This window comes from Heliangelus exortis, chromosome 2 (assembly GCF_036169615.1).
Source record: "Heliangelus exortis chromosome 2, bHelExo1.hap1, whole genome shotgun sequence".
Lineage (NCBI taxonomy): Eukaryota > Metazoa > Chordata > Aves > Apodiformes > Trochilidae > Heliangelus > Heliangelus exortis.
This window is the reverse complement of record NC_092423.1, coordinates 86,865,875-86,893,752: the sequence shown is the minus strand read 5'-3', so window position 1 is coordinate 86,893,752 and position 27,878 is coordinate 86,865,875. Positions and strand designations below refer to the sequence as shown.

General features: G+C 39.0%; 1 protein-coding gene across 4 annotated transcripts; it reads left to right on the top strand.

The window, feature by feature from the left end:
* Nucleotides 1–1,137: 1,137 nt before the first annotated feature.
* On the top strand, nucleotides 1,138–26,132 carry CLPTM1L (CLPTM1 like). Of its 4 annotated transcripts, XM_071736876.1 has the most exons (17): nucleotides 1,138–1,460; nucleotides 2,180–2,280; nucleotides 3,833–4,022; nucleotides 5,183–5,325; nucleotides 7,198–7,276; nucleotides 10,400–10,517; nucleotides 12,218–12,312; nucleotides 13,373–13,457; nucleotides 14,115–14,218; nucleotides 16,319–16,384; nucleotides 16,980–17,030; nucleotides 17,678–17,760; nucleotides 19,482–19,516; nucleotides 19,811–19,866; nucleotides 19,947–19,991; nucleotides 22,742–22,857; nucleotides 23,864–26,132. In XM_071736876.1, the coding sequence occupies exons 1-17, from the start codon at nucleotides 1,263–1,265 to the stop codon at nucleotides 23,946–23,948; spliced, it is 1,650 nt and encodes a 549-aa protein (XP_071592977.1). In that variant the 5' UTR covers nucleotides 1,138–1,262; the 3' UTR covers nucleotides 23,949–26,132. The 4 variants fall into 4 exon arrangements, 2 of the variants coding, with proteins under 2 accessions (XP_071592977.1, XP_071592978.1); XR_011724431.1 differs by lacking the exon at nucleotides 17,678–17,760 and having other exon boundaries at nucleotides 1,166–1,460; nucleotides 23,864–24,729; XM_071736877.1 differs by lacking the exon at nucleotides 19,947–19,991 and having other exon boundaries at nucleotides 1,166–1,460; nucleotides 23,864–24,729.
* Nucleotides 26,133–27,878: the final 1,746 nt, after the last annotated feature.

Below are 27,878 nucleotides of genomic sequence, written 5' to 3'. Positions count from 1 at the left end.
GTCAGACAGGACCTGCCCTTCCTAACCCCGTACTGGCTGGGTCTAACCCCTTGCCCATCCTGCAGGTGCTGTGTGATTGCACTGAGGATGATCTGCTCCATAACCCTGCCAGGCACTGAGGTCAGGCTGGAGAAGGGAAGGCTCTGGAGAGATCTCATAGTGGAGATCTTATAGGGGCCTTCCAGTAGGTGATGGGGCCTACAGGGAAGCTGGGGTGGGGCTTCTCACCAGAGAGGGTAGTGACAGAACAAGGGGTAATGGTTTTAATCTGAAAGTGGACAGATTTAGGTTACGTGTTAGGATAAAATTCTCACCAGCAGGGTAGTAAGAGTGGCATAAGTTGACAAGGGAGGCTGTTACCTGCCCATCCCTTGAAGAGTTCAAGGCCAGGTTGGATGAGACTTTGAGCAACTTTGTCTAGTGGGAGATGTCGCTGCCCACACAGGTCTGGAACATAATGCTTCAAGTCCTTTCCATCCCAAACCATCCTATGACCACAACCCACACTCCCATATTCACTCCCAGCCCGCGGAAGCCCGGAGGGTCCTGCCAGAGCCTGCCCAGCTCCCTTGAGGGGCGGCGTTCGACAGCTCAGCCTTGCCAGAGCAGATGGCGACCGACCAGCTGCCCCTGGGCTGCCTCCCTCAGTCTCTGCTCGATGGGCACCGCTCCCTCCCTTCCCGCGGGCCCCGCCACCCTCCCCGCGGGCTGTGCTCCGTCCCGTCACGGCGCCGCTGCGCAGGGGTCTCCTTCCCCTTCCTCGGGGGGAAGACTCACGTCACGGGTCCTCCCCAGACCACGGGCGGTGTGGGAGGCTCTAAGTGCGGCACCGCTGTCCCCTCCGGCACCCCCAGCCGCACTCGGGGTCCCACGGACGCACCGAGACCCCCACCCCTCGGGGCACCCGATGACGTGTGCCGCTCCGTGACGCCACCGAGGGCGGCTCCACGTGCACCACCCCCACCCTCGCTCCTCTCAGCGCCCCCTACCGCTCCGCCTCGTGACGTCACGCAGTGACGCAGCCGCCGCGCGCCGGGCCGTTTCCTGAGGCGCGAGCGCCCCCCGGAGCCGGTGGCTTCCAACGGGACGGGACGGAGCGAGGGGGGGGGGCGGTGCTTCCTCCGCCCGCCGGAAGTGACGCTGCCCGCGGGGGGCGGGGCGCCTGGCCGCCTGGGGGATGCGCGAGGAGCGGCGGCGGGGCGGGTGGTGGTGGCGGCCCCGGTGATCCCGGAGCGGGGTCGTGGGGACGGGCGACCGTCGCCATGCTGAGCCGCAGCTCGTTCACCAGCCTGGTGGTGGGGGTGTTCGCCGTGTACGTGGCGCACACGTGCTGGGTGATGTACGGCATCGTCTACACGCGGCCCTGCCCGGCGGCGGCAGCAGCGGGAGGCAGCGGCGGCGGTGGTGCCCTCCCGGCCGGGTGCGTCTGGCCCTACCTAGCGCGACGGCCCAAGCTGCAGGTGAGCGGAAGGCAGCGGTCAGCCGGCAGAACCGGGGGAGAGCTGGAGGCGCCGGCGGCTGCCACCGCCACCCCGGGGGTGGGGTGCGGGCGGACCCTGCTCCGCCTCCTCAGCCTCTGGGTGCGGGTGGGCTTCGGTGGCGTTCTGTGCCTGCCCCGGGCCCGTCTCCTCCGGCGGCGGGGTTGTGCTGACTGGGCTGAGGGCCGCGGTCAGGCCCGGCTGCGGGGCTGCCCTCCCGTTGTGCTGCGGTTGGGGCGGGGGGAGCGCGGTGCTGGGGCTCTGCCCGGCCGGTGACTCCCCCGGCAGAGGCACGGAGCGGGGATGTGGGGGGAAGAAGCGGGGGTGGAGGGGGGGTGTGAGGGCTTGGTTTGGTTTTTGGATTTCCCGTGTCTGCCGACACGTACGGGGATGGAGCAGCCCGAGGGGAGGAGGCGGCTCGGCTCACTTTTTGCAATCTCTGGCTTGGAGGTGGAGGTCATCCCGTTCAGCGGCTGTGTCAGGGTGTGTCTTTTCCCCCCAGAAGGCGGGAAGGGATAGAACAGCTGGCAGACAGCTGTTTTAGCTGTTTTATTTTCACTATATTGTCTGCTTTCTTAATACATGTAATTGTCGTTTGGCTGGGGAAATTAGTGAAGTGAAACCCAGCTCTGTGCTGTCACCATACTGATGTGTGAAGTTAATATTTCTCTATTATTCTCTGTGCTGTGTTTCTGTTTCAGTTAAGTGTCTATACTACCACACGGTCAAACATTGGTTCTGAGAGTAATACAGATCTGGTTTTGAATGTGGAGGATTTTGATATCGAGTCCAAATTTGAAAGGTAGGTATCCAAGTTACATGTTCCTTGCTTAATTCTGAAGTCTGTAACCTAACTGGCAGCTACATGTATGCATGAAGTAAGGTAGGCTGTTCATGCTGGTTGTGCTGAAAGAGCAGAGCTGTTCTTGCATTCTTTGTTTTAGAGTTAAAGGTGGTTTTGCATGCTGTACAGACTGCCCAGCTCACATGTGTTTTCACACCATAATAACTGTATTTGCAGTTTTAAGGATCTCAGTTGTGTTTCAGCCTTAGAGTTGAGGATGAAGTGCTGCTTTTAATAAAAATATCATTTTTCTCTTTAACTAAAGGTTCCTAGAATATTTCATTAATTAAACATTGGTAAAGTGCCTACCTTGATGGAAATATTGTGCTAGGTTCATGTGGCACTGGGGAACGGACTTTTAGAATTGAAGACTTCTCTTCTGTTCTAGCAATATGCTTTTCTACAACTGTCTCAGTGTTGCTAATCATAAAAGTAAACCTTCTTTTTCTGCTAGTTTAGGGTTTTGAGATCTTCTGAAGGGATGTTGATAGCAAGATGGAATAAGATTGTGCACTTAGATTCCTGAGAATAACACTGCACTGTCTTCTGCCTCTCTGCAGCTAAAATGATTAGGACTACTTGTTTTGGGCTCAATATTTGCTTCCTCACTTTTTCTTTTTTTTTTAAAAACGATCTTCTTGTTCTTAACCCTGTTGTTGCCAAGTCTCCAAAGTTCTTTCACGTTCTGTGTTTTCTGTAATTAAAGAATATGTTGGTCTGCGTTTTAGGTTGCATTAAACTTCATCTCTGACAGAATTGAAAATACAAGAATTGTTTCTTGTATTTCAGTCAGCAAAGCCATATTCAGAGCACAGGAGTATTGAGATCAGGGAAGTATTCTGAGAAAAGTAACCAGAGCAAATTTACAAGAATAGAGGAGGCCTTATACAAGGTTGCAAGAGGATGTTTTCTTTGCTAACACAAGGGGAATGACTTTGTGGTTTGGGGCTTTTATCTAGAGTTTTGTGTTTGGCATGTCATAGATAAGGAGATACTTTATTAATGCAAAGTGTTTGTCAAAACTTTGTGATTTTAAACTTTGTATCGTGTACAATCTGTGATACCCGTTCAGCAAAGAAGGCTGTTTTCTCCAAGTGCTGTGATAATTTTGGTCCTATGACCTGTTGGCAGGGAGAAACAGCAAAAGAAATTATGATGCAGCCCTTGATTATGTAGGGTAATAAAGGATAAATTGGACAAAGGTTAATGCATATTAAGATAATAGTAAAACTTTGGAAATGCAAAGGGTGTGATACACATTGGAGTATATAAGCTGATCCTATCCAGCCACAGCTCATTAGGAGATACTAGCCAGGAGTAATTGTTGTGTACCAAGCAACCCAAATGTCTTGGGTTTTATCGTTTGTTTATATATTTATGTCCCCAACCTTTTCTTGCTTGCAGTGATTCAGTGGTCATTTTATATAACAATAATAATAATAAATGATAATAATAGCTAAATACTACAATATGCGATATCATCTCATGCCATATTTGTTTTGTGTTTTAGAACAGTGAATGTCTCTGTACCAAAGAAAACCCGAAATAACGGCACATTATATGCATATATATTTCTTCATCATGCTGGCATGTTGCCTTGGCATGATGGTAAGCAGGTGCATATAGTAAGCCCTCTGACCACATACATGGTCCCTAAACCAGAAGAGATTAATTTGCTCACTGGAGAATCAACCACACAGGTAGGTGGTTTTTCCATTTATAGCTGAACAACTGCAAAGAAAGTAATTTTGTCTGGTGCTTGCATCTTTACACTGATGATGGTGTTAGGAGGAAAAACGAAAAATCAAAACCCTTCTTCTTCATTGTCAGATTATGCACTTAGAGTAGACCACTCAGCATAGCAGACTTGGACCTTTTTATAACACTGGCTGCTATTAAAATACTTCCCTAAATAGCATTAATTACTTCTTAAAGGATTAATTGCTTTTGGTAGAAATAGTGTATTGCTCTGTACTAGCATTATGCTGCTTTGTATAGTGAATTGGATTCATGTGAAATAACATGCTTTGCTTTTGTAAAAAAGAGATACAAACTTGACTGTGACACAGGTGAATGATCAGTGTCAAATTCAAGAGACTAAGAATTTGTCTCCTTTGACGACTGCTGTGATTACTTATAGGGGGGCAGGGAAGTGCTGTGTTACTTAATAAAATACTTGTGAATAGCTGTTGTTCCTCATATTCCAGTGGAGCCTGAGAATTTCACTCTGTTCTTCTTCTGGAATCTCAAATATATCTGTAGCTAGCAGTGGTGTTGCTAAGTCCTGTCAGAATAAAGTTGAAAATTACTTGAGGCTTGAGTCTAGGACTGCAAATTAGAAAAGGTGGTGTACATCCAAAGAAAAAAAGCAAGTAGAATGCCCTGGGGATAAGCATCTAGAGAAAACTAAGGTCACACTTGGTTTTAGCACTGCCTTACACAGCATTTGGAAGCTCAGAAGTTAAAAACAAATGCTCTGACTTTTTAGTCAGTTTTAGTCTGACTTTTTAATACAGTTTGTTACCCACACATTTTTTACTGTTCTGCAGTAGCGTCTGATCATTCTACTGTCCTTATTTTTAATATATTTTTTCTGACCCAGATTTCTAAGGTGTTAAAATTAATTAGCTGAATATTCACTCTTGATGAACAGGGCTATGAATAGGCACTGAAGTCAGTGTCAGGTTATGGTGAGCCTTTCCAATTTGTTCTGTACTTGGTCCAGTCAAAATTCAAGTCATTCTTACTGGGTTCCTCTTCTGTGATATAGTAATGATTCCACAGGTTCTGTGAGTTTGAATATTAACCTATTCACAGTTTTTATTGTTTGTCAGTATGTATGTTTATTGTCTTCTTAAAGCAAATTGAAGCAGAAAAACAGACCAATGCTCTAGATGAACCTGTCTCTCACTGGAGGTCAAGATTAACCTTAAATGTCATGGTGGAAGATTTTGTCTTTGATGGATCATCTCTCCCTGCTGATGTTCACCGTTACATGAAGATGTAAGTCGATGACTTATTTTTGCTGGGTTTATTGTAAACTTAAAGCACATTTCTTCAGAAATCCTCCCTGGCCTCCCTTAATATTTTATGTTTAAATGGGAGGTTAGGAGGTAAGAATCTTAAGGCTTTCGTTTTGTTACTGACAATTAGTAAGATACTACATACTAGAAAATCTTACTGGAAATATCTTGTTCCTTGCCTGCGCAGGGTTTACAATGCTTTTGTATGAAGTTGTCTTAATAAGACAAATCAGTACTACAAAGACACAAGTAAAATGCTACTTCATGCCACCTTTTTCTCATTTCATATTTCTAGCCTATAAAGCAGTTATTGTCCCTTGAATTTTCCAGTTATTCTTTGTCTGCAAATTATTTATCTGCACAACCCACAAGTGCTCAAGAGACACAGCTGACCTTCTGTAACATCTTTTTTCTCCCTTTATGATTGGCTTTGTTTTAGTTTGACAACGTGTGTTCCTACTTTGTCATTTTCTCAAAAAAAAAAAAGAGAAGGGATAGATTTTTAGGCAACTTAATGCAGGCAGCAGCTTCTCTTCACAGCTTGCTTAAATTACTTCCAGTGTTAACCATATAAGTAGTGCTGTGTTGGCTTGTGCTGCTGTATGTTGATACCTTTCTCAACAAGTATCCTGTTAAATCCAAAAGTAGTTGCTTAAGCAGCAGACCCTGAGGTTCTGGCATAGCTTCCCAGCCACAAGAGGTAAACTTAGCAACTCATAAGGTAGGCCCGTAACAAGAAGAGGTTGGAGGGAGGTTGATGAATGAGGATACTTCTTCAGGTCATGTTTAGGTACACATCAGTGCTGTTTTGTCATTATACAGAAAATAGTTTGGATACAAAATAGCCTGCTGCAGTCCCACTAGCAGTAGCTTTAATTGTAGTTCCTGTGTAGAAATCTAAATCTCTTTAGTTAAATAGCTAAGCAATATTTCTGGGCCTCAATTAAGTATTTTTCTGTATTTCTGTTGCCCTTTGTGTTTGTAGTACTCACTCTTTCTTAGCATGTATACAGGCATCATTCTTTTGTCAAGAATTAAAATTCAACTTTCAGGCTTTAAAAAGCTCCATCATGCTAGTTCCATAAACTTTTACCAAGAACACCATGGCATAGGTAACTGCCTTTCTAGTGAGGAACTTTAGGAATTTTCTCTCTGTGGGCATTAGGAAAAATACTTTTCAAAGATACTGACAAAGCTATTGCATATAGGTAATAATTTGCAACATAGCTTTCCAGAGGTCAATTTTGTAGAGGGCTCAAAGGCTGGTAAGTTTCTATTGGTCAGTTGCAGCCTGGTGAGGTCGTAGAGCACTCCAAATAAAAGCTTCTGTTGAGGAGAAGGCAGACGATTTCTGCTCCTTGTGTGCTCTCTTCAGTAGTATCTAGCCTGCATACCAGTTGCTCACCTGATACATGTCACTGGGGACACACAGGAGTGAGGGAGATGGTGGATTTCTCATTTTTGGAGTAGTAGAGGGATACTTGAGACAAAGGATACAAGTATATGGTAATAAATGTCAGCACATACATACCTCTTCATAGTCATGCAACAGTTTCAGCATCACAACCAATTTCATTTGGGTTTATTTTTTTGCTAGTTCAGTCTTTCTACAGAAAAGTGAAAACTAACTAAAAGAGAAATACGATGTGCCTAAATTTTAATGCAGGTGTCTCTCAAGGAGACTCTAGACTACTTACTTCTTTCCTGTGTGTTAAAGGAAAATGTGTCTGAAAAGACGATGGGAAGAGCCTACATGGGTAGATCTGAAAGTGATGAATAAGTGCTAATTTAAATAAAAGTAGTTTTCTTTTTAGATCACTGCAGTCATAAAATCCATGTTTAAACATCCTAGGGTTCAGTTGGGGAAGACAGTGCATTACCTTCCAATATTATTTATTGATCAGCTAAGCAACAGAGTGAAAGATTTGATGGTGAGTAATAGAAAACCTTTAATTACATTTAACAGTTTTAACAGTAATCTTCAATATTGTTTTAATTAAGATTTTTGTCACAGGTCATTTGCTATAATGAAAAAGTATATATTCACAAAACAATTATATCAAAGACTGTTTAATGTGGTCAGCTGTGGTAACTGCAGAGACTGGGTCTGGACTCTTGAATAATGGAATTGCAGAATGCAATTGATGGGTTGATTGAGATGAGATTTTTGGATGAGATTTTGTTGGATGAGATTTCTGGGTGCCCCTTCTCAGAGCAGGGTCACCTAAAGTGGGTTGCTCAGAAGCTTCTCTAGTCGGGTTTTGGATATATCCAAGGATGGAGATGCCATAACCTTGCTGGGCAACGTGTTGTAGTGTTCAGTCACCCCTGCAGTTTAAAAAAATGTTTTCATACATTTAAGTAGAATTTTCTCTATTTGTTTGTTGCTCAACTCTTCTCTTGTGTGAAGTCCTGCAGTTCCCTCACTAAAAACTACACGTGGCATTCCCTTGCATCTAAACGCTGTTCATTTTAGCAGCTTTTAAGTTCTTTTCAGTTGCAGTGACTGGAATTTAGCAACCAGTTTCTGATAACAGAAGTCTAAAGGAATGTTTCAAAGCTATTGAACAAGTATGTCTGGATTCAGCATCTTCTAGATGGAAGTCTTGGTAGATGTAAACTTTCTATAGACCTTCTAAATTGTCTTTCCAATTCAGAAACTTTTTTCTCAGACAAAAAAATTTTTACTTAGTGTTGGGGAGACTCTTTTTTAGAACTTAGATCCCTCCATCCCAATTTTGTATGGCAAAATAAGCTCCTGAGCAATTCCTAAGAATCTTGGCACCAGATATTTTTGTCTAGTACTTCTTTAAATATAGTTTTATAATGTCTTTAGTAGTGGTCCTTGTCCTTTGTTCTGTGTTTCTAACCACAGCCGATTCAGTTCAGTGCATTCATATGAGCTTCCAGGTGGTCAAGCCATGTACCCTGTTTATAAATTAGCTCAGCATTCTGATGTTATTAGCAATATTCCTTCAGTTTTCATGCATGTAGTGGTTAATGCTATTGTAACTCAGGTCATTAAAGATCCTGAGCAGTGCTACAAAGACTATTCCATCAAAACTGTCAGCCTTTCCCTTCACCACTGGCTTTTGTGACTTCTTAGTAATGACTTTTCTGCTTGCAAGCCCTGCAGAAAGAGTGCTCTAGTAGTATGTGTACTGTCAGATAATGAGGGCTGGGGAAGGGCAGGAAAAAATAAGGGAAGAAAGTGGTACAGCTTCTGTGGAGCAAGGTTGGCATTTCACTAAATAGGGGCATAGACTGTTTAATATGTCTGACCTGAAACCAAGCAGCTGAAGATGTGTTTTCTCTGCTTGCACTTGGCAGCAGTAGATTTTGAACTGACTGTTGTTTTGACTCAAGTGTAAATCTTCTGTGGTTAGTACTTTAGTCTAGAGGCTGCGTTCTTCATGTTCTTGAATGTTCTTCCCAGTGCTGAGAGTTTGGGGATTGCACAGGATTCTCATTTAATAAAGAGAGAACTTTATAGTTCATACCTCTTAACATACCTTCTTTATTTACACACCGTTTTCTAGTACTGATACAGGAGAGTGCTAGAAGTAAGATGAGTAGAAGTAACTTTTGAGGCCATGCTACAAGAAGGAATTGTATTGCAGAGTTTGGTAACTTCCTGGTTTTCAAAGGCCATCACACTCAACTAGCTTGTGAGGCAGCACTTGTGGACTTCTAATTGTTTACTGAGAAAGTTCCTTCTTCTAATCTTTATACGTTGATTTAATTTGCTTTTGGTGTTGAGGAGTTCATATCTCTGTCTTGTATCACATTTAGATTTTCTCCTTACGCCAACCCCTAATTCCTTAATAGTGCTTTGTCTGGGTGAAGTGTGCTTGCTGCATGTTCCTTACCCATGCATTTGCAATATTTTTGTTTCTTCTCTGCCCTGCCCAGATGAAATTTCTTTTCCTCTTATCCCAGAAATATTAATGCTGTCTTTGATAGACTGAGAAACTGGAATGAGAATGGATGGATTACAGAAATCCTTTAAAAAGGAGACCCATTCATCTCGGGTGTCAGCTTACTGATTGCTGTAGAAACAGATACAATGAAGAGTAACAGTTCTGAGATGAGAATTATGATTTGGTAGTAATTAGGAGCCAAGAGCAATAGATCTTGAGCTGCTTCAATTCAGAGTTCCTGCCTGTCTGTAGTCTTCAGCTACCTTTACAAATTTAAAACACACTGCCTGAACTTGTATCTAGGTAGCTGCAAAGAATTCTAACATCTGTTAAGACTTTTTTGCTTTGTTTTGTTTTAAATCTGTTTGAGAGACAGTCACCTGTCGTGCAGAAGGAGCTGCCATAATTTAATACTTTTTTTTTCTAATTTGAAGGAGCCTCAGGGTCTTCTCTTCATAACTAAAGTGTAGATGATACTGGAGGATTAGCTGAAATTTATTTTTGTTGAAGCAGGAAGATGATTTTTGTGACACCCTATATCCTAAGGTTTGCAAGCAGGGTAGCTTGCTTAGCTTTAGCTATGGTGTTTTTACAAGTCCAGGCAAGTAGCATCATATTGTGTCCCTGTATTTTGCTTTGGTTAGAGTTACTGTGACTTTAATTTCTCTAAAAAACCGTCTTAATTTAATGAAGTTCTGGCTGTGGCTATCAGTATATTAATTTTTTGTTGTTGCTTCCTAGCTTTGGTAATTTTGGCATGTACATTGAGAGAAGAGCTGCCAAAAGAGAGAATTACCTTAAGCACACTTTTTCCACTTGTCTAGGCCCTCCAGACTCACTGTGTACAAATTCCTTAGAGCCACTTACATAAATAGTGAGGTTGCTACAGGAAGTTAAACAGAACAAATTGCTAATTCAACATTCTTGAGGGTAGGAGGGGTACCAAAGAATTCAAGCATGGTTTAGAAGTCTGACATCTTATTCCCTTCCAAAAAAAAAACCTGACATCTTAAAATTGTGTCATTATATCATAATGAAATGTAATTATTTTCCTTTATTTAAAAAAAAATTGTTTGAAATATTAGTTGCATTTTTTTCTGCTTTTAAAAATTAAAATCTCTTTTTGAAACACAGGTTATAAATCGTTCAACAACAGAGCTTCCTCTTACAGTGTCATATGACAAAATATCTCTTGGAAAACTCCGATTTTGGATCCACATGCAAGATGCTGTGTACTCTCTCCAACAATTTGGTATGTTTAGCTTTAATGACTTCAGGTAAAAATTTTAAAAAACTTGGGTTTTTTTGCCTGTAAATACATATGTGGCACTTCACTCTCTCCATTTTCTGTTTAACTGGTGAAAAGATTTAATGCTACAAATCTGACATTGTTTTACCTTAAGGTAAAGATGGAAATAAAATGGTGAGATGTGGTAGGAAGCAAGAGTACAGAAATGAATTAACCACTTTCAAAATACTAATTCACTATTTTACTCGGATAATACTATTGTAAAAGCTCAAGAGGCCAGAAGAGAGGAGAGAATTTTCACCACAGGTTTCCCCTGTATTCCTTAAACAGGAAAGCTGGATTGGTGTTGCTTAAGTTTTTATGTAAGCTGTATACAGCTGGTCACTGTAGCCATAAATCTGAGGTGAAGTGGACACAGGCACAGCAAAGACTTTGTGCTCAAGCTGAGCATGAGGAAGGATTCTGGGTTCTGATCATACTACTTCTGACACTTCAGAGCTAGCTGGCCTCGTTTTGGCTCGGTTACAAGTGAATAAAGTAATTCAGCCAAAATTGAGCCTTTACACGCACGAAACTATTAAATTCTGTGTTTCCCTGTGTGTAGAGTGACTCCATTACAGCTCTGACTGTTTGTATGCTGTGTTGGTAACAGTATACCCACGTTTCTCCTGTCTTTTAAATAATCTGTTCCACTGATGCAGGTCTTTGTGAGTCTAATTACTATTCTTCAAACAAATCTACCTCTTACTTTCAGAGCTGTATTTGCTAACTTAGTTTTTCCATACTTGGCTTCTTTATGTTAACAAATGGAACTACATCATAACTGAACTAGTGTTGAAGTATATGAATATAGGATTTTTTTCTGATCTTGTTTTTTTTAGCTCTTTAAACATCAATTCAAACTTTGTTTTCAGGCCAGGAGATCTTAAAAGCTTCTACGCTGTATTCTTTTAAAGAGTTTTAAATCCTTCCTACTTTTTTGGGTTTTTTTTTATTTTAAATTCAGGTGGATGCAGTAGTCTACTGGTTTCCCATGCGGGGCTCATGCATTTAGTAAGAGAGAGAAGGGATATTTATTTAGTGTCACCTCTGAAGTAATATTCTATAAACAACAGTTAAGGCATTGATTTCTCTAGAATAATTTTCACCTTACAAATTGTGCTTTCTGGAAGGTGCTCTGCCTTTTTCTCATTGATCAAAGAAGCTTCCAAGTTAATTCTGCAAGGACCATCAAAAGAGTTGATACCTAATGCATGATCTGGGATCTATACTGTTGCATATATGGACATGTTTCTCACTGAGCTCTGTTGGCCCCTACACTGCGTAGTCCTTTTCTCATTTTTCGGTTTTTAATGTGGAGCTCACTCTTATGTATTAGTTGAATAATCCCTTTTCTTGCCACTCAGGCCAGAATGACTTCCTGTGTCTTGCCATTTGTGTTGCTGGTGTTCACCTTAAGCTGTAGTTACACAACATGTTGAAGGCAAATCAGTCTGCTTGTTGGCTTTTCTTTAAGGCAAACCAAATAAATCACCAAAATATAGGTAGACTTGGGATTTACCAATAAAGCTGCCATCGTGTTTTGGACTTAGGATTCCTTAACAAAATGTGCTGGAGTGATAAGATTCCTTTCTTACTGGATCTAGCATAACAGCAGGAAACTGTCTGATACTTCTTGCATAATTGCTTGTTCTTTCTCTTAGGGTTTTCAGAAAAGGATGCAGATGAAGTGAAAGGAATTTTTGTTGATACAAACCTGTACTTTCTGGCTTTGACGTTCTTTGTAGCAGCATTCCATGTAAGTGGAGGAACCTTTTTTTTTTTTTTTTTAACAGTATAAGAAGTTAAAAAGGAGAGGAGCTGAATTTCAGCTCTTTCATTTATGAAGAAATGTTCTTGTAAATACAGATCTTGGTAGAGTAATGGAAGTGTTTTCTGGTACAAGTCAACTGTATTTCCAATAGAGAGTTAGTATAAAAATCTCAAATAAGACAGAAATTCGAGATAACCAGATAGAAACTAGCAGTCTTGACTGAAATATAAATCACTTATTTATAACTTTTTTTCCTTTTTTTCTTTTCAGTTTTTGACTAGTTTAGGGTTTTTTAGTAGTTGAACCAAAGCCCCTAGAATTAATGTCTGTCAACACTGGTTTAAATTTTGTTGAGTTGCCCCAAGATTTACTACTGCAGTGTCACAGATGGGGCACCAGTAGTAGGGTTTGATTCTCTGACTTGTAATAGCTGGACAAATTTATAACAGCTGATCTAAACTGCTTCAGAAATTGTTATTTCTTGTTGAATCTGTCTTAGCATGAGAGATTCTGGGACTAGCTCTTTTGATACTTTTTCTTTTACTTATTGTTTGCCAAAATTTAAAAAAACCCTTTTTCATTCAAGTTATTTGACCCAACAGTGTATTGGTTGAATCTGTGCTGCCTTTTTTTAAGATGATGCATGCTTAAAGGAAATACTGAAAAAATAGTGAATTAAAATATTGAAAAAAGTACTTGCTACAAACAAAGCTAGTGCTGAAATTTCCCTGAAGTTGAGGTCAATGTCTTAGTGATAACATAGAGAAGAAATCCGACTTGCTTTCTTTACTGGACACTGCATTCTGCAGCATTATGGTTGTAGCAGTAGTTGGAATTCAGCCTCTCACTTTGCCCTGCTTTTAGAGCTTGGGCTTCTAAAGCAGTTTTTTCTGTTTAACATTTATTTGTAATATTTAATTTCTATTTCTGAAACATGTAGACTGTCTTTTTCTTTAATTCCATCATAAATGCATTTGTAACAGTTCAGCTGGCAGTATTTAGTGCTTGTTTGGAAAGAAATTACTATGTTTCTTTTTATTTGCAGCTTCTCTTTGATTTCCTTGCATTCAAAAATGACATCAGTTTTTGGAAGAAAAAGAGGAGCATGATTGGGATGTCTACAAAGGCAGGTATGGGCCAGAATGTGAAATGTTGTGTTTTGAGTCTTAATACTTCACATACTGTAGTTTCACCAAGACAGCACAATTAAATAGTTTAAAAAAAAACATCAAAAATATGGTTTTGTATATGAAAAGAGCTGACAGGCTGGTTCTAACTTTGTTAGTGTTGTTCTCAGGTATCACTTTAAAGCATTCATGTCACTTCTGAGGTTTGACTGTCATCCAATTGAGAATTAATGTAACATCAAGTCAGTTATCATATTTCACTTGCTGAAGGAAGAGTAAAATACTTCAAGGAAAGAATGAGCACTAGAAAAAAAGAGAAAAGAAGAAAAGAAAAATGTTTTTTTTCTTGAGAATATAATCACGACTAGTTCATCATAGCACTGATACATTATTGAATTGCTGCAGTACAGAATTCTTCCTTAGGTATTCTGATTTCCTTTTATCGTTTTTTGATAAGCATTTTATAAAATGTTTTTTTTACTTATTTGCCTGGAGATACAGATTTCTGTCTCTTTCTGGACTATTTAATGTAACAAGCATATAGGAGAAGTTCATGCTTAAACTGGATAAGACAGGATTGCAGTAAATAGGCCAACAGTCTTCTGTCATCTCAGCTCTTCATTTAAATATTAATAAGCTTGTTGGCTTTTTTCTGTCTAGTGCTTTGGCGGTGCTTCAGTACTGTGGTAATATTTCTTTTCCTTTTGGATGAACAAACAAGTTTATTGGTACTGATCCCAGCAGGCATTGGTGCAGTGATTGAGGTGAGTTCTTAAAGCTCCAGCAGCAAATACCACTATTCAGCAACTTCCATAGCTTATTGTAGAAAAAGAATGCTAAACTAGTTACTGGAAAAATACTGCTGTAACATTTCTGTCTTGGCAGTACTGTTTAACTGGCTTTCAGTGGTAGAGGAGATTGTGTGCCTTTATCAAAAAAGTAACTGGAAGTACCAGGTTTTTCTGGGATGGGCTAGCTGGTTTTGTGGAAGCCAAACAGAGCTATGATGAGGTTTCTTCCTCTCACAACATCTGATAGGCATCAATCCTGATCAGGCATATATAGCCCTATCAATAAGCCTCCATGGATACTTGTCAAAGGGCAGGCTGTGTGCCATTAGGCAGTGCTGCAAGTCTGAAGCTTTGTCCCTTACCATGACTGAGGTGCTTGGGGAAGGAGGAAAAGGAGGACACTGCTGGCTCTCTTCATTATTGCAGAAGATCATGTCCAGTCAGTGAGTTGCAGGTACTGCCTAGAAGCCTGCTTTGTGTGTAGTAAAGCACAAAGTCAACAGTAATAGGAAAGGATGATGTCTCTACCTAGCATTGCTGGTATATCTAATTACTCCTTAGTGTATTGGTATATTAGTGGAATTTTTGATTGCAGATAATCCCTGTGGAAACAAAATAGTTCAGAATTTTTAGTTGGTGATTAAATTGTTGAATGCCAAGTCATGAAGTGATCCTTAAATTTCACCTTACTGTATAAGACAGATTAAGGCCTTGTGATAGCTGTGAACAGTGGTGTTTGATTGACTATGCCATAATAATCCAGTAAGTTGAGATTTTAAAGTCTGATTATTTCTGTGTTGTGTTCTGTATTGGATTTGCCAGGGAGTTTGTTCTTATACATAGAAATTCAGTCTTGTATTTCAAACTCTCTTTAAGTTGTCTGAAATGTTAACAGTTACAGGGATAAATATATGTCCCCATAAATATGCTGCTTCTTTTCTAGAATATCTTTTAATTTGATCCAGGCATGTATGGTGGTAGAGTAACTGGAGTGATCTAGCTATGCAACAAGGATTTAAGTTAAGTTAAATCTGCATTTCTCTTTCATAATGAAGACAGGTTTCTTGGTTGCCACTAAGAACAGTTAGATCCAGATCTCATTTGGTCTCTGTGCCTGTCTGAGATTCTTTTTGGAGTTGCCCAAAGATCTGTTTAATAGAGCTCTCTGGGACATATAGTTCCTATGACTGTTGGCCTATTCACATTCACCTTATTTTCCAGTATGTTGCTTTTGGATTGTAGGCTGGGAAAACTGGGTTGATGTAGGAGCACTGTGTGGGACAAATGGAAGGGAAATGTTCTGTAGGTTCTATTGAAGCAACCTGTCTCTCCTCTCAAGTAATGGTGAGATAACATGATTGTCTCAAGGTGAGCAGAGAATATTGGTTTACTTGAACTTAAACAAACAGACCTTGTCCACGGAAAACATCATGGAGCATAGCTGTCCTGATAAGCTTACTGCATTGGCTGAATTGTTGAATCCATATAGCAGGGTGTTATGTGACAAAATATTCAGGTGAACTGAACCTTTGGTCACATTAGGGTCAACCTGTTCAAGCAGTAAATAGCCAAACAATTCAGTGCATTCACTGACTTCTGCTTGTAGCCCACTGCTGAAATGTAATAATCATGTAAGTGCCCACTTCTAACCTCTGCTCGGAGTTCTGAGTAACTTTGATCTTGAAGACCCTGGCTGACCTCAGAGGCACTTGGCAAGCAGTTACTGGAGAATTCTCTAAATGCCTGACCTAGGGTGTGTGCTGGTGATGGGAGCAGCTAACCACCACTTAAGCACTGCAGTTCAGTTACACTAGAAGGACTATGTTATTTTACTTTTAAAGTACACCATCATCTGGTATGGAGACTCAATAGTGCATGCTCCCAGTGTTGTATCTGTCTAGTGACATGGCATTTGGTTTGTACAGAGATGAAGGCAGTGTGCTGCAAACAGGCTGTTGCTGCTTTATGCTTAAAGTAGATGTTCTGAGGTCATAATTCAGAGTGTCTGAATCCTGCATAAGACATTCCTTTGGGTAATTCTTTTTGTGCACATTTTGTTTTTGCTAATCACAGCTCTGGAAAGTGAAGAAAGCTTTGAAAATGACAATCAAGTGGCAAGGCTTGAGACCCAGAATTCAGGTATAGTAGATTTTGGGCTGCTGATGATTTACAGTCATGTGTTTTCCATCTGTTTCCAGGCTACTGGAACTTTAGCTTTCAGTGAAAACAAAGATTTAAAAAAAAAAAATAACCCAAACTGACTAGAATCTTGTCTTTATGGATGGCTTAATCCAGAAGTTGGATGAACATTTTTGAACTCAGATTTGATTGATCAGTTTGGTAGAAAAAACTCTGTATACATTTATGGTGCAAGAAGCTTTAGAACACCTCTGTCAGTCCTGCTGCATCTTAACACGTGGGCTGCTGTGTTGGAAAGACACTCTTAACTGGCATCATGATTTGAAGTAATAAACTGAATTTTTATGAGCCACAGAATAACATCTCCATTGTGCAACTGGTAGAATATGTGACAATCTGGGCACAGGACTTTGAGAAATCCTCTGAATAAAAATTTTAAGTTCTGAGACTGTTAGCTGAACATGCAGCTTATGAGAACTTTGTCCATAATGTCCAAGCAGTTTAATTTGCAGTTTAAATATCTGTTTGAGGAGTAAGACAACAGGTGCTTTTTCCTCCAGAACTGAGTTGATTATACATTTTATATATATTGCAGTTTGGTACATACAATGACTCTGAAAAGAAAACTGAGGAGTATGATACCCAGGTAAGAAGGAATCCTGTAATTTCTGATCTATAAAATCTGTGTATGTAGCCTGCTGATTGACTTGTTTTGTCCTTTTCATTGCTCCAAGTATATCTTCCATTTTCTTATTGTTATCAAGAGGGTCATCATAATGTGGATCAACATCTGTTCATCTGTGAAGATTGATTATGATTATGTAAAGTAACAGTGAAAGAGTTGTTCTTTTAGCTGAATCTGGTTTCTATGCAAAGCAGAATTGCAAGTGCATTATCTGAAGGGAAATATCTTAAAGGGTCTTCATTCACAAATTTGAAACTTAGTATTTGTACCTTTTATATTGGAGGGAACGTTCATGTGCTTCCTGATTTCTGAAAGGAGTTGAACATGGGTGGCAACATTGGTGTTAAGCAGAGAGCTACTCTTAGACTCTGATTTTTGTGCTGCCTCTTGTTGCTTATACTCTTAAGGTCCTTGGTGGCCTCAGGTGAGCATTGGAATTTTCACCACCTTCTCTAGACCTGGAAGCATACTGGAAATAGTAGTAGACTTCTGGGAACAGGAAAAGGTTTTCAGGAAAAAAAAATTACATGGCTGTCTTCTAGTGAATGTCATAGAAAGTCTACTGTATATAAAATGTAAACTAATAAATTGTTTTCATTGTCTATTAGGCTATGAAATACTTGTCATATTTGCTCTATCCATTGTGTATTGGAGGTGCAGGTTACTCTTTGCTGAATGTCAAATACAAAAGGTACTGTAAATCTGTATACAGAACTGAATCATTCCTCATTTTTTTCTGTATGATTTGATTGAAGATTATGAGTTATGAAAATAGGCTATTTTTGTTTGCTTGGAAGCCAGAAATTTGAAACTTGCATTTTGCAAGTAACTTGATATTACTCTAGTAAAGAATTCAGTGGCTTGTATGCACAAGCCCTCAATCAGAAGAGGGGGGAGAAAGCTGCCACTGAAGTTTAGAGAACTGGTTAAGGGGATGTCACGGTCAGATGAGAGGAATTCTGTGGCTGAAAGTGTTCAGTAACAGAGAGAAGCAAAAGCTGTCCCAAAATTATTTGCTCTGACCAAGACGTTCTTCTGGTCCTAAATATGATAGCTGGGATGGCAAGCACACAAAAGTGTACTTTAAAAAGGACTTTGTATTCCCTTGGAGCCATGGACTTACTGCAACATAATGATACTTCAGCAAGAGCTGAAGACTCAGTATTTCATGAAAAGTTGAAACTTTTGTCCACTTTCACTCATAGCTTGCTCGCTATGTATTGGAGAGATGCAAGCAAGTGTGCAGCCACGAGACTTTATTATAGAAAAAATCTGCAAACACAAGCATGGTGATGGCCATGTAGACATTTTTTTTTATAGCCTTTAGGTCCAGAAGGGATGGGAGGGAGAGCAAGCAGTAGCTTGAAATAACATCAGAAAGAGCTTCTGTTACTGCATAATTGAGCTGTAGTGTCTGTACTAGAAATTGGGGTGATTTCTGGGCTATTAGAAAAACAGTTTTTTCAAAAGGTTCTTGTCTTAGTAAGGAGATAACAAATATGCAACATTTAAAAATTCTGGTTTTCTCACAAAATTCTATAATTCATTCAGTACTGCAGAAATACTACATCCCAGGTGTTCTATGAGACAGAGCTTAAGATAGTGAAAACAACTAATTTCAGAATTTTTATCAGTGTTGAATCTGTTTGTAAAGGAAGTGTTGCATAACAAGTTATTTTAACAGTGGATTATCCTTTAATCTTGCAGCCGTTATCTGATGCATTTTTTAGATTCTTGTTGATTAGCCAAGTGCAGCTACAGCTATAATGGTACTAACGTGTCACTAACAGCAGTGCAAGTTTAATTTTAAGTTAGGTAATCTGGGCCTCACATTTATCAGCTGTTCTTAATATTGCAAGCAGAAGTATAGTTTGACCACTGTCTGCAGCACTGCTGTCATTTTGCTAAGACTGTGCACCACTGAACATCTGAGAAGGGTTGTTAGATGTAAGGAGGGAAAACATAGCTTGCTTGTATTTACTTGTTTCAAGTACATACTATGTTTTGCATTGAGTGGTATTTGTTTGAAATTTGTAAGTCCTCACAGTGCCATATCAAGTGTCTCTTTAGTATTTAGAATACAGTGTTAGCTTTGCAAGGCTTAATACAATCAGTGCATTGTATTATTTGATGCCAGTTGGGGTGCAGAAGTGTTAAAACATGCTGAAAAAAGTATAAAAGCATTTGATAAGGCTCTCAACTTCTATTATGATGGATAAGCATACTTTGTTTAAACTACCTTCTCTGGAGCCCTTCCTAATTGAAGGAAGATGTGACATTTAGTTCTTGTGTAAAGTAGTTCACAACACAGCCATTTCTTGGAGTAAATATACAGGCATGTAGAAGATGTATTACAGGTAAATATTTTTGGCTGAGGTGAAAAAATAACTGGACTGTCCTCTTTGTTTGTAGCTGGTACTCCTGGCTGATCAACAGTTTTGTCAATGGTGAGTTCCTTATGGTTGATTTTTTTTTCTATTCATATTTCTTCAGAGACCAAAACTCAAAAATATGGCACAACTGCAGCAGTGCAATATAGAGCAATAACTTGACTGCAGGTTCCAAAAGTATTAGTGACTGAGAGAGGGAGAAGAATCAACCTAAAGCGAAACAAAATTATGAGATGTGACTTCTTTAGGATGTCTTTAGGAAAATGAGTGTCAATCTAATTGCAAAAGTATAGTTGTGAGATGTACTTCTATTGTGTGTTTGTCTGTAAGTTTTCCATATTTTATCTTCAGGCGTGTATGCTTTTGGATTCCTGTTTATGCTGCCCCAGCTGTTTGTAAACTACAAGGTAAGATTGAAAAGTGATAGTAGAATACTTTTCTAGTCCCTCCATCCAGACTTCATTATATATGGTATTTTTATTCCTAGATGAAATCTGTTGCACACTTACCATGGAAGGCTTTCACATACAAAGTAAGTAGAGTTCTAATTTATAGATTGTTGCAGTCATTTTGGAAATAATTTTCTGTAAGAAGCAGCTTAGTAGTATTAGCTTAAGGATGACAGTGCTTCTTTTGTTTAAGAACTAAACTTGTTTGCAACTGCTCTTTTTTTTAAAAGGTATTCTTCCAATATATGGAAGTCACTATGAAAATCAAAGTTGTTGTTGTTGGTTTTGTTTTTCTTCAGTCAGCAGCTACATGCTAGTTGTTTTTTTTTTTCTTGTACCCCTAAAGAGCTGATTGTGTTTTGACTCCATCCTTTTCCACCTCTGTGTCATTTGTTCTGTCATTTGTTTTCCTGATCATTGTATCCTAGAAAACATAGCTGGATATGCTGGGATAATCAAGGCCTTGATGCCTTCAACATGTGCCCTTTTTTCTTCTACTTTCATTCATAAATTCTGTTCATTTCATTTATTCTTTCTGTGTACTGATGTATTACAATTTTCCAGAACATAAGTGCTTTAAAAGAAATAGTGTTAAAACTGCTTAAGACATGGTGTCTGATTCTGAACAGATGGTCCAGGACAAAAAAACTAAAATATTAAAATTGGAAGTGCCTTTCATAGCTTTCTATTTCTGTGAGCCTACAGCAGTAGTCCAGCTTTCTCATGCCCTTATATTTTTATGGAATCAGGGGTATCTAGGAAAACAAACTAAACTAAGAATAGCAACCAGAAAGTGTCTGATATGGAAATATAGTAAAAAAAGTGAATAAAACCATATAGTGTAATGATGTTAGACATATACTTGGCAAATCAGCATGTTTCTTTAATAGAGGGGAGTAGAAGGTGTATTAGTGAAGTAATTTCATAATTTTACTTGAGCAACAAAATAAATAACTGAGCAGGCACATCATTTAAGTAGAGTATTCAAACAAGTAACCTTTAAAGAGTAGAATTCTCTTGCTGAATAGCCTTTTCTTACAGAGCATTTATAGTTCCTGTTAAGGTTCCACAACAAAGTCTTGTGTGTATATAGAAAGAAGTGTATAATGTTTTCAATTATGTTTAACTTACTGGGCTTTGGAGGGGGTAATTTACTTTTTCCTAGTGGATATTTAAGGTTGCTTGTTCTCTAATGTACTCTGAGGAGGGGAAAGAATAGTCTGAGGCCTAATCTGTGATTGCTGTTTTAGAGAGCCTTGGGTTTTTTCCTTAATTTGAATTCTTTCCTGTTTTGGAAGACCTTGGCAAAAAATCAAATCAGTCTAACTTTTCTGAAATCAGTCTAACTTTTCTGCTCTGTAGTCTTTATGCTTTTATGTGGACTACCTTCAAATGTGGTAATCTCAAGAGAAAACAAGCTGCACTAAATACTGTTTGAGGGGCTGCCTTGATGTGTTCAATTTCAGTGGCTTATGAGGACTGCCTAAGTCCCTGAAGGATGAAGCATTTAGTTTTTTCTTCCTTTCATTATTGTAGGATCACTCACCTGGGTGTTGACTTGGAAAGGACACCTTTTCCATCTTGCCAAATATTTTTTGTTCCATTACCAACCTTCTTTGCACAGGCTTGAGACATGTCACTGGTATTCCTAAAACACTTCAGATTGATTAATTTATTTTGACATGCTAGAAAGAGCTTTTCTGATGCAAATATTCAGAACTCTGTCCTGCTAAACACCCTCCTCTGATGCTGATGCTTTGTTTCATCATACAAACACTGGTTTGTTTTGAAGACTGAGTCTTGCTGTGCTTAGAGAAAACATCATTTTTTTTCCCTTTTGTATTGTATGGATTAATGTACAGCTTGCTCATAGTGAGAGGAAAAGCCATGGTACTGACTCAGTTTATTAACTCAACAGTGAATATTGTTTGCTGGATTAGTTTTCTGCTGATTTTAGTGAGTTGAAACAGTTTACTGCACCCTATGCTGAGATTTAATTTCTAGTCCTTCCTGTAGGCTAAAGCCAGATCCGGAGGAGTTGCTTCTTTGTTTACTTTCTTTACCTTCTCTGACAAAACATTGTTGCCTTTGCATGCTTGGATCTTGTTTGCATTGCTTTTCTATGCTGTGTCTGGAAATGTAAACTTTCTCACTCCTGAAAAGGTATTGAGAAAGTATTTCATTATTGCCTGAGAAACTGAACCTATAGTATGCCTAGTTGAGTGGAAAAAGGTGGAGAAAAAATAAGGAATGGATGATTACTTCTAGAAAGCACTGAAAATATTATTAAAATATATCCAAGGCCATCAAGTTAACATTCTTAAGAGCAGTAGGTTCACAAGTTTTTACACAAATTGAAATTAACTGAGTAATAATGGAATATGTTGTGTTTTTTTCAGTTTCTTTTGAAGATTTCACAGAAGTTGAATCTTATGTTTTTCCCCTTGCATTACAGTACTCGCTTATCTGAGTAATAATTGAATAAAAGGGTTTTTTTTCCAGTTTCTTTTAAAGATTTCACAGAAGTTGAATCTGTTTTTCCCCTTGCATTACAATACTCTCACTTACCTGAAGTAGTCCTACTTCCTTTTTACTTGTAACTATAATTGTGTGGTATGCAGTAAACAGCATGGTCTTCATTAAAAGAAAACACTTTAAAGTTTACAATAATTAGTTCTCAGCATAACCCTTAAATATTGTTTATAAATATTAAAGTAGTCTGTGTTCCTTCTTTAAAAATGCTGTTCTAGGAAGCCTGATCCCTGTAGCTTTGCATTATAGATAGCTTCCTTTCTTTACAACCAACTGAAGTATACTTTTCTTTTATTTGTAGGCATTCAACACCTTTATTGATGATATATTTGCTTTTATCATAACTATGCCAACATCTCATAGGCTGGCGTGCTTTAGAGATGATGTCGTGTTCCTGGTCTATCTTTACCAAAGATGGTATGCCTTTTTTAAATATTCACAGGAGTTTTTATAAAGCTGTAGATGATTGCACTCTTACTGCAAAGAAATGGCTTTAGTCACAGAATTTTTGTCAGTTGTCACTTCTTCCTCCCCAAGACTCCAGTCCTCCTTTTTTGCAGGTAGTTTCATATTTGTGAGCTACAAACATGAATATATGATACAAGATAGAGGAGATCAATTCTTAAGCTTGTGTTCACAAACTTCTAACCTCACAGACTTCTAACAGGGGCTACATGCCTGCAGATGCTCAAGTGTCTGAAGTTTGCTTTCCAAGTTGCTCTGTAAGGCCCTAGCAGAGAATGTTTTATGATGAGGGATTGCCCTGCTCTCTTCTCCTCCTTATCTGGTTTCCAAACACAAGTTGTTATTTGATTCTCATGAAATCTGAGTATCTGGCAAGCTTCAGATTCTTGAAGTAACTAAAATGAGAGGGGGGAGAAGGCTACATGTGCTGATGTCTGCAAAAAGTGTATTCTTGTTCCCAAGAATAAATATTTTTCTGTGGAGCAAACAAGAATTTTAAGCCTGTTCCACATTACAGCAGAATATAGGGGTATGTAGGTCTAAACATTAATACTAAAAGCATACTGCAGTTTTAGGTTGATACAGTCACACATAAGTGTGGTAAAATAAGTCCCCTTCCAAGGTATATTTCTAGAAATTGAATGCTTAACTTCTGAGACGTGCTGTACAGTGGTTTCAAGTTTGGGAAGTAACCTGGATTGCTGGAGAAATGCTCCAGCCAAACTTTAGGGGAGCTAATGCATCTGTTAAGAGGCCCTGTTATGAGATAGCTGGTTAAGTCTGAATGTGAAGAAACTGATGCATCAGTAGCTAATCTTTAAGACTGTTCTGGTTTTTGCCATAAATGGGAATAGAGAATATGATGAGAAAGAAATTCACTTGTAAAATTAAGTGGCACAGAACTGCTTAAATTTTCCAGGAAGCTGACAATATTGTAACTAATTTTTTTTTCTGCCAGGCTTTATCCTGTGGATAAGAGCAGAGTGAACGAGTATGGAGAATCTTATGAAGAAAAGCCAAAAAAAAAAGCTCATAGAGAATAACTAAGAATTGCAGAAGATTCTGACCCCTGGACTCTTACTGGCTTTGTGTATTATTTGATCTTAAAGAAGCAAAAACTTATTTAATAAGAGTATTTTTAAAGCTTATGACAGAACTACACGGACAATGCATCTTCTATATTGCCAAAATCTAGTTTTGATATCCTCCCTTCTGTCTCAAGATTTTCTTCTCTCCTCACAAAGTCTGACAGATCTTATTAATGAACTTCCTGCATTTGAACTTCTCTTCAGTGAAAACCTAACAGTGTCCTGACTGTTGGAACTGGCATCTCAATCTACATTTTTAAGACAAGTCTAACAGGAAGAGTGGTGCCCATGCCACTAGGCTGTGAAAAGCCAGTGTGTTACAGCAGAATTGATCATTATTGACAAACAGGGCTGTCAAAAAATGTGTAATACCGTACTATATGCTAATTACAAATAGTTCTCCTTTGATAATGGAGATAATGGAAATCCTAAAAATAATTATTATTAAAGTTGTAAGTTGTGGGCATTTAAGTCCATTGCTTAAAACAAAAAACCTTGTTGATAATACATGGAGAGGTGAAGTTGTTAAAATTCAAATTCTGCCAGGTTCTTAAACCACTACATGGCAGAGGGTTTCAGTTGTCTTAAACTGAAGGAAGATGTGAAAAAAAAATGTAACATGGTATCTTTGAATATGTATCCAAGTTTATATAAATCCTTCTGCATTGTTGACAAACCTGATTTCTTGACACAGTAGGTATTCATATAATGCAAATAAATGTTACATGCTAGGAAAGTTTTCTAACACATCTTAAATTCATCATGTGGTGCCCCAGTGACCTACTTGGCCAATTCTCTTATGTTTCAAAGGGAGTAATTCCTTGGTCTTCTCCCTCTTTCTTCATGCCCCTTTCTTTTTATAAAACTAAACACACATCATTTGAGTGGAATAATTTTTCTTAAATACAATATAGGTTCAAATAACTATCTGGACACAGAGAAGAAAATGTTGAAGAAAAGGTACCTTCCTTTCACACAATTTAAAATCCATATTCTTTGTGAGCAGTTTATGAAGAGAGGCATTTTGAACTGTTTCTTTCACATTGCAGAAATAATGAGGTTGAATTACTGTATCAAAATACAAACTTCACAGCTATGCCTAAAAATCATGGTTCTAAATTTTTAAAAGCAAGTTTCTTAGTAACAGTAATTAAAATACGGAATGCATTCCTTTTAGTAGCAAATAAAATGCAATTAAAAATTCAAAAGGCAGAATTCAAGTTTCCAGTTCTAGGTGTGCTTTGGTTGGGAAGTTTACAAATTAATGATAATGATTTATAGGTTTTGCTATTAAATTGGAAGCTGTTTGTCCAAGGCTATTTAACTTAATTTTTCATTGACTGAAAATACTGATAACCTTGAAGAACATGGATCTACCCATATAGTCTGTAACCATTTTATAGAGTGGATTTTATCCAGTTCTGCTACGGCAGAAGTCAGAATATACAAATACTGGAGTCCCAAAAAGATACAGAAATGTGCCTAACTTTTTACAGTCTGTAGTCTGAAGGCCTCCTTATGTGCTACTGGCAATGGAAAAGAGTCTTGAAGTGAATATTTAACTCATATTAATGTTAAGGTCTCTTCACAGTGTTACCTGGAACTAAGGAGGACTGTTGATTTTAGCATTAAACTTGCATAAATAAGTCTATGCAAAACCAGGGTTGCATTTGCTGTATCTTGTACCTGTTTTTAATTTGTTTGGAAGGAGCTCTTTGCTCTCAGGCAAATTAATTTGGGACTCCTATTTCATAATAATAGTTAAATGTATGGAAATTTTTTTCCTGATATAAATAATGCATATATCAAATTCCCTTTTTGTGCCATTTCAAAAAATCAAGTTATTGGTTCTTCTAGAATAGCTTCTGAAAGTTCAGAACACCATATTCAGATATTTCTGATACTTCCATCACTCATTTTTGTATGTTGCTATTGAAAAATCACTTTGCACCTTTGCATACTGTGAGTTTATTGGTCTTCTGTCTTGCATTGCTGGTGACAATGACCTTATAATATGGTATACAGTAGTCATAAGGAATATAAAATTAGAACATTTTAAGTCTTTAAAATGAGCAAGACTTTCCTGTATGTCATTGTTTTATGCATTCCATTTCCAAATAAAAGACTTGGCATACAGGATAGAGAGTTACCTTTTGTTGATGGAAAGATGGTGAAGAACTGTGTAATCAGTGTAACCTTGAAGATCTTAAATTGAAATGTTCTAACTTCCTAGTTGTGGAAATTGCATGAGCTTAAAGCAAAGTTGTGGCTCAGTATGTGGAAAGTTATTCATGCAGTTATTCTGACTGTGTGTTAGTAGGTTTTTTTGCTTTTGTTTGAACACAGCTTCAGGTTTTGAAAGACCTTTCTTCTCCTGAGACTTCTCATAACACTTTCCTTTTAGCCTTTTCAAAGGGAGTTTCAAAAAGAAAGACACACTTACAGTAAGCTTGCATCTTTCAGTAGTCATTACTGGAGCTAGGTCTAAACATAATGTCTTAATTCCTTTCATTCCACTGTTGGGTTGTAAAAATGGCATTTTATTTTCATCACTGTACTATCATCATCCATTCCCAGGGTAACTCCCTTTCCCAGAAGCTGGTCATAAGGCAGGATGTGGATAAATTGTGTTGAGGAGAACTGTGACTTTATTATTCATCCACATCTGGGTTCCCAGTACTAGAGTGACACGGATATAATGGAGTGAGCCCAGTGAACTTGCCATGAAAATTAAGTAACTGGAGCATCTGACATGCAAAGAGATGCCCAAGCAGATAGGATTGTTTAGCCCCGAGACGGAAAGGCTCAGTGGGGATTGTATAAAGTGTATAAATAGCTGATGTAAACAAGGTAGATCCAGACTCTTCTCAGTGCTACCCAGTGATAGGACAAGAGTAAGTGGACACAAATTAAAATACAGGAATTTCCAACTAACTGTGAAAAAAACATTTTAGTCTGAGTGATAAAGCACTGGAGCAGGTTGCCCAGAAAGGCTCCATCCCTGGGAATATTCAACACCTGATTAGACATTGCACTGAGTAATCTGCTCTAAGTGACCCTGCTTTGAGAAGGGGGGTGGACTGGACACCTCTGTAGATCCAACCTCAGCTATTCTATGAATCTGTGATTCAATTATTTTCCTTATTCACATTTGCCTCATGTCTAGCTACGGTAGACATACCCATTGGGTTCTACCTTGAGGGTGCCTATCACCTTTGGATCAATGAGGGGAGAAATAAATGCAAAATAGGCACACCAGAGGTCATCAACCTTACTGTCCTCTAGATGTAGCTGTTGATGAACCCAGTCAATACGAGGTACAGGACTGTCCATGACCACAGGGCCACTAATGTCTCCATCTAGTGACACACCTGAGAAAAAAACCCACAACCTCCTGCATGCTGGGAGCTGTTGGATGACTCCTTACAAAGATGAGGTACTGAGGAAGGAGAAAATTCAGTCATGTTCCTGCAAGAGACCCACAGGAACCCAACTAGGAATTCTAGCTAGAAGGGAAGTGACTTTATCAACATCCCTGGTAGAATGCTGACTCCATCCTTCCTGGTCCTTCCCTTAAAGGTCTTAGATTTGTTGAATCTATGCCTTGTGGTATTCTCTGTTCTTAACACCTACAGCTACCTGGGCAAGGAGTGCAGCCTTAGCAGCAGCCGTGTCTTGGTAGTCAGACCCAGAATCTTTTGCTGTGACTGCATGTGAGAGATCAGCAGTACAGAGCAGCTGGAACAGAAGAGATTGATTTGGAAAAGAAGTTGGTGATCCATGCCTTTGCAGTAGGTTTCAAGTCACTTGTAATACTGCCAGGCCCCAGGGCATATATCCAGCTACATAAGGAGATGAATCATGGCATGCAGCATCGGCCCTTCC

Excerpts from the sequence above, each read along its gene's own strand:
- CLPTM1L (XM_071736876.1), top strand. The coding sequence starts at position 1,263 with ATGCTGAGCCGCAGCTCGTTCACCAGCCTGGTGGTGGGGGTGTTCGCC. Across the intron at positions 2,281-3,832 it reads ATCGAGTCCAAATTTGAAAG|AACAGTGAATGTCTCTGTAC; the intron begins GTAGGTATCCAA and ends TTTGTGTTTTAG. Across the intron at positions 4,023-5,182 it reads CTGGAGAATCAACCACACAG|CAAATTGAAGCAGAAAAACA; the intron begins GTAGGTGGTTTT and ends GTCTTCTTAAAG.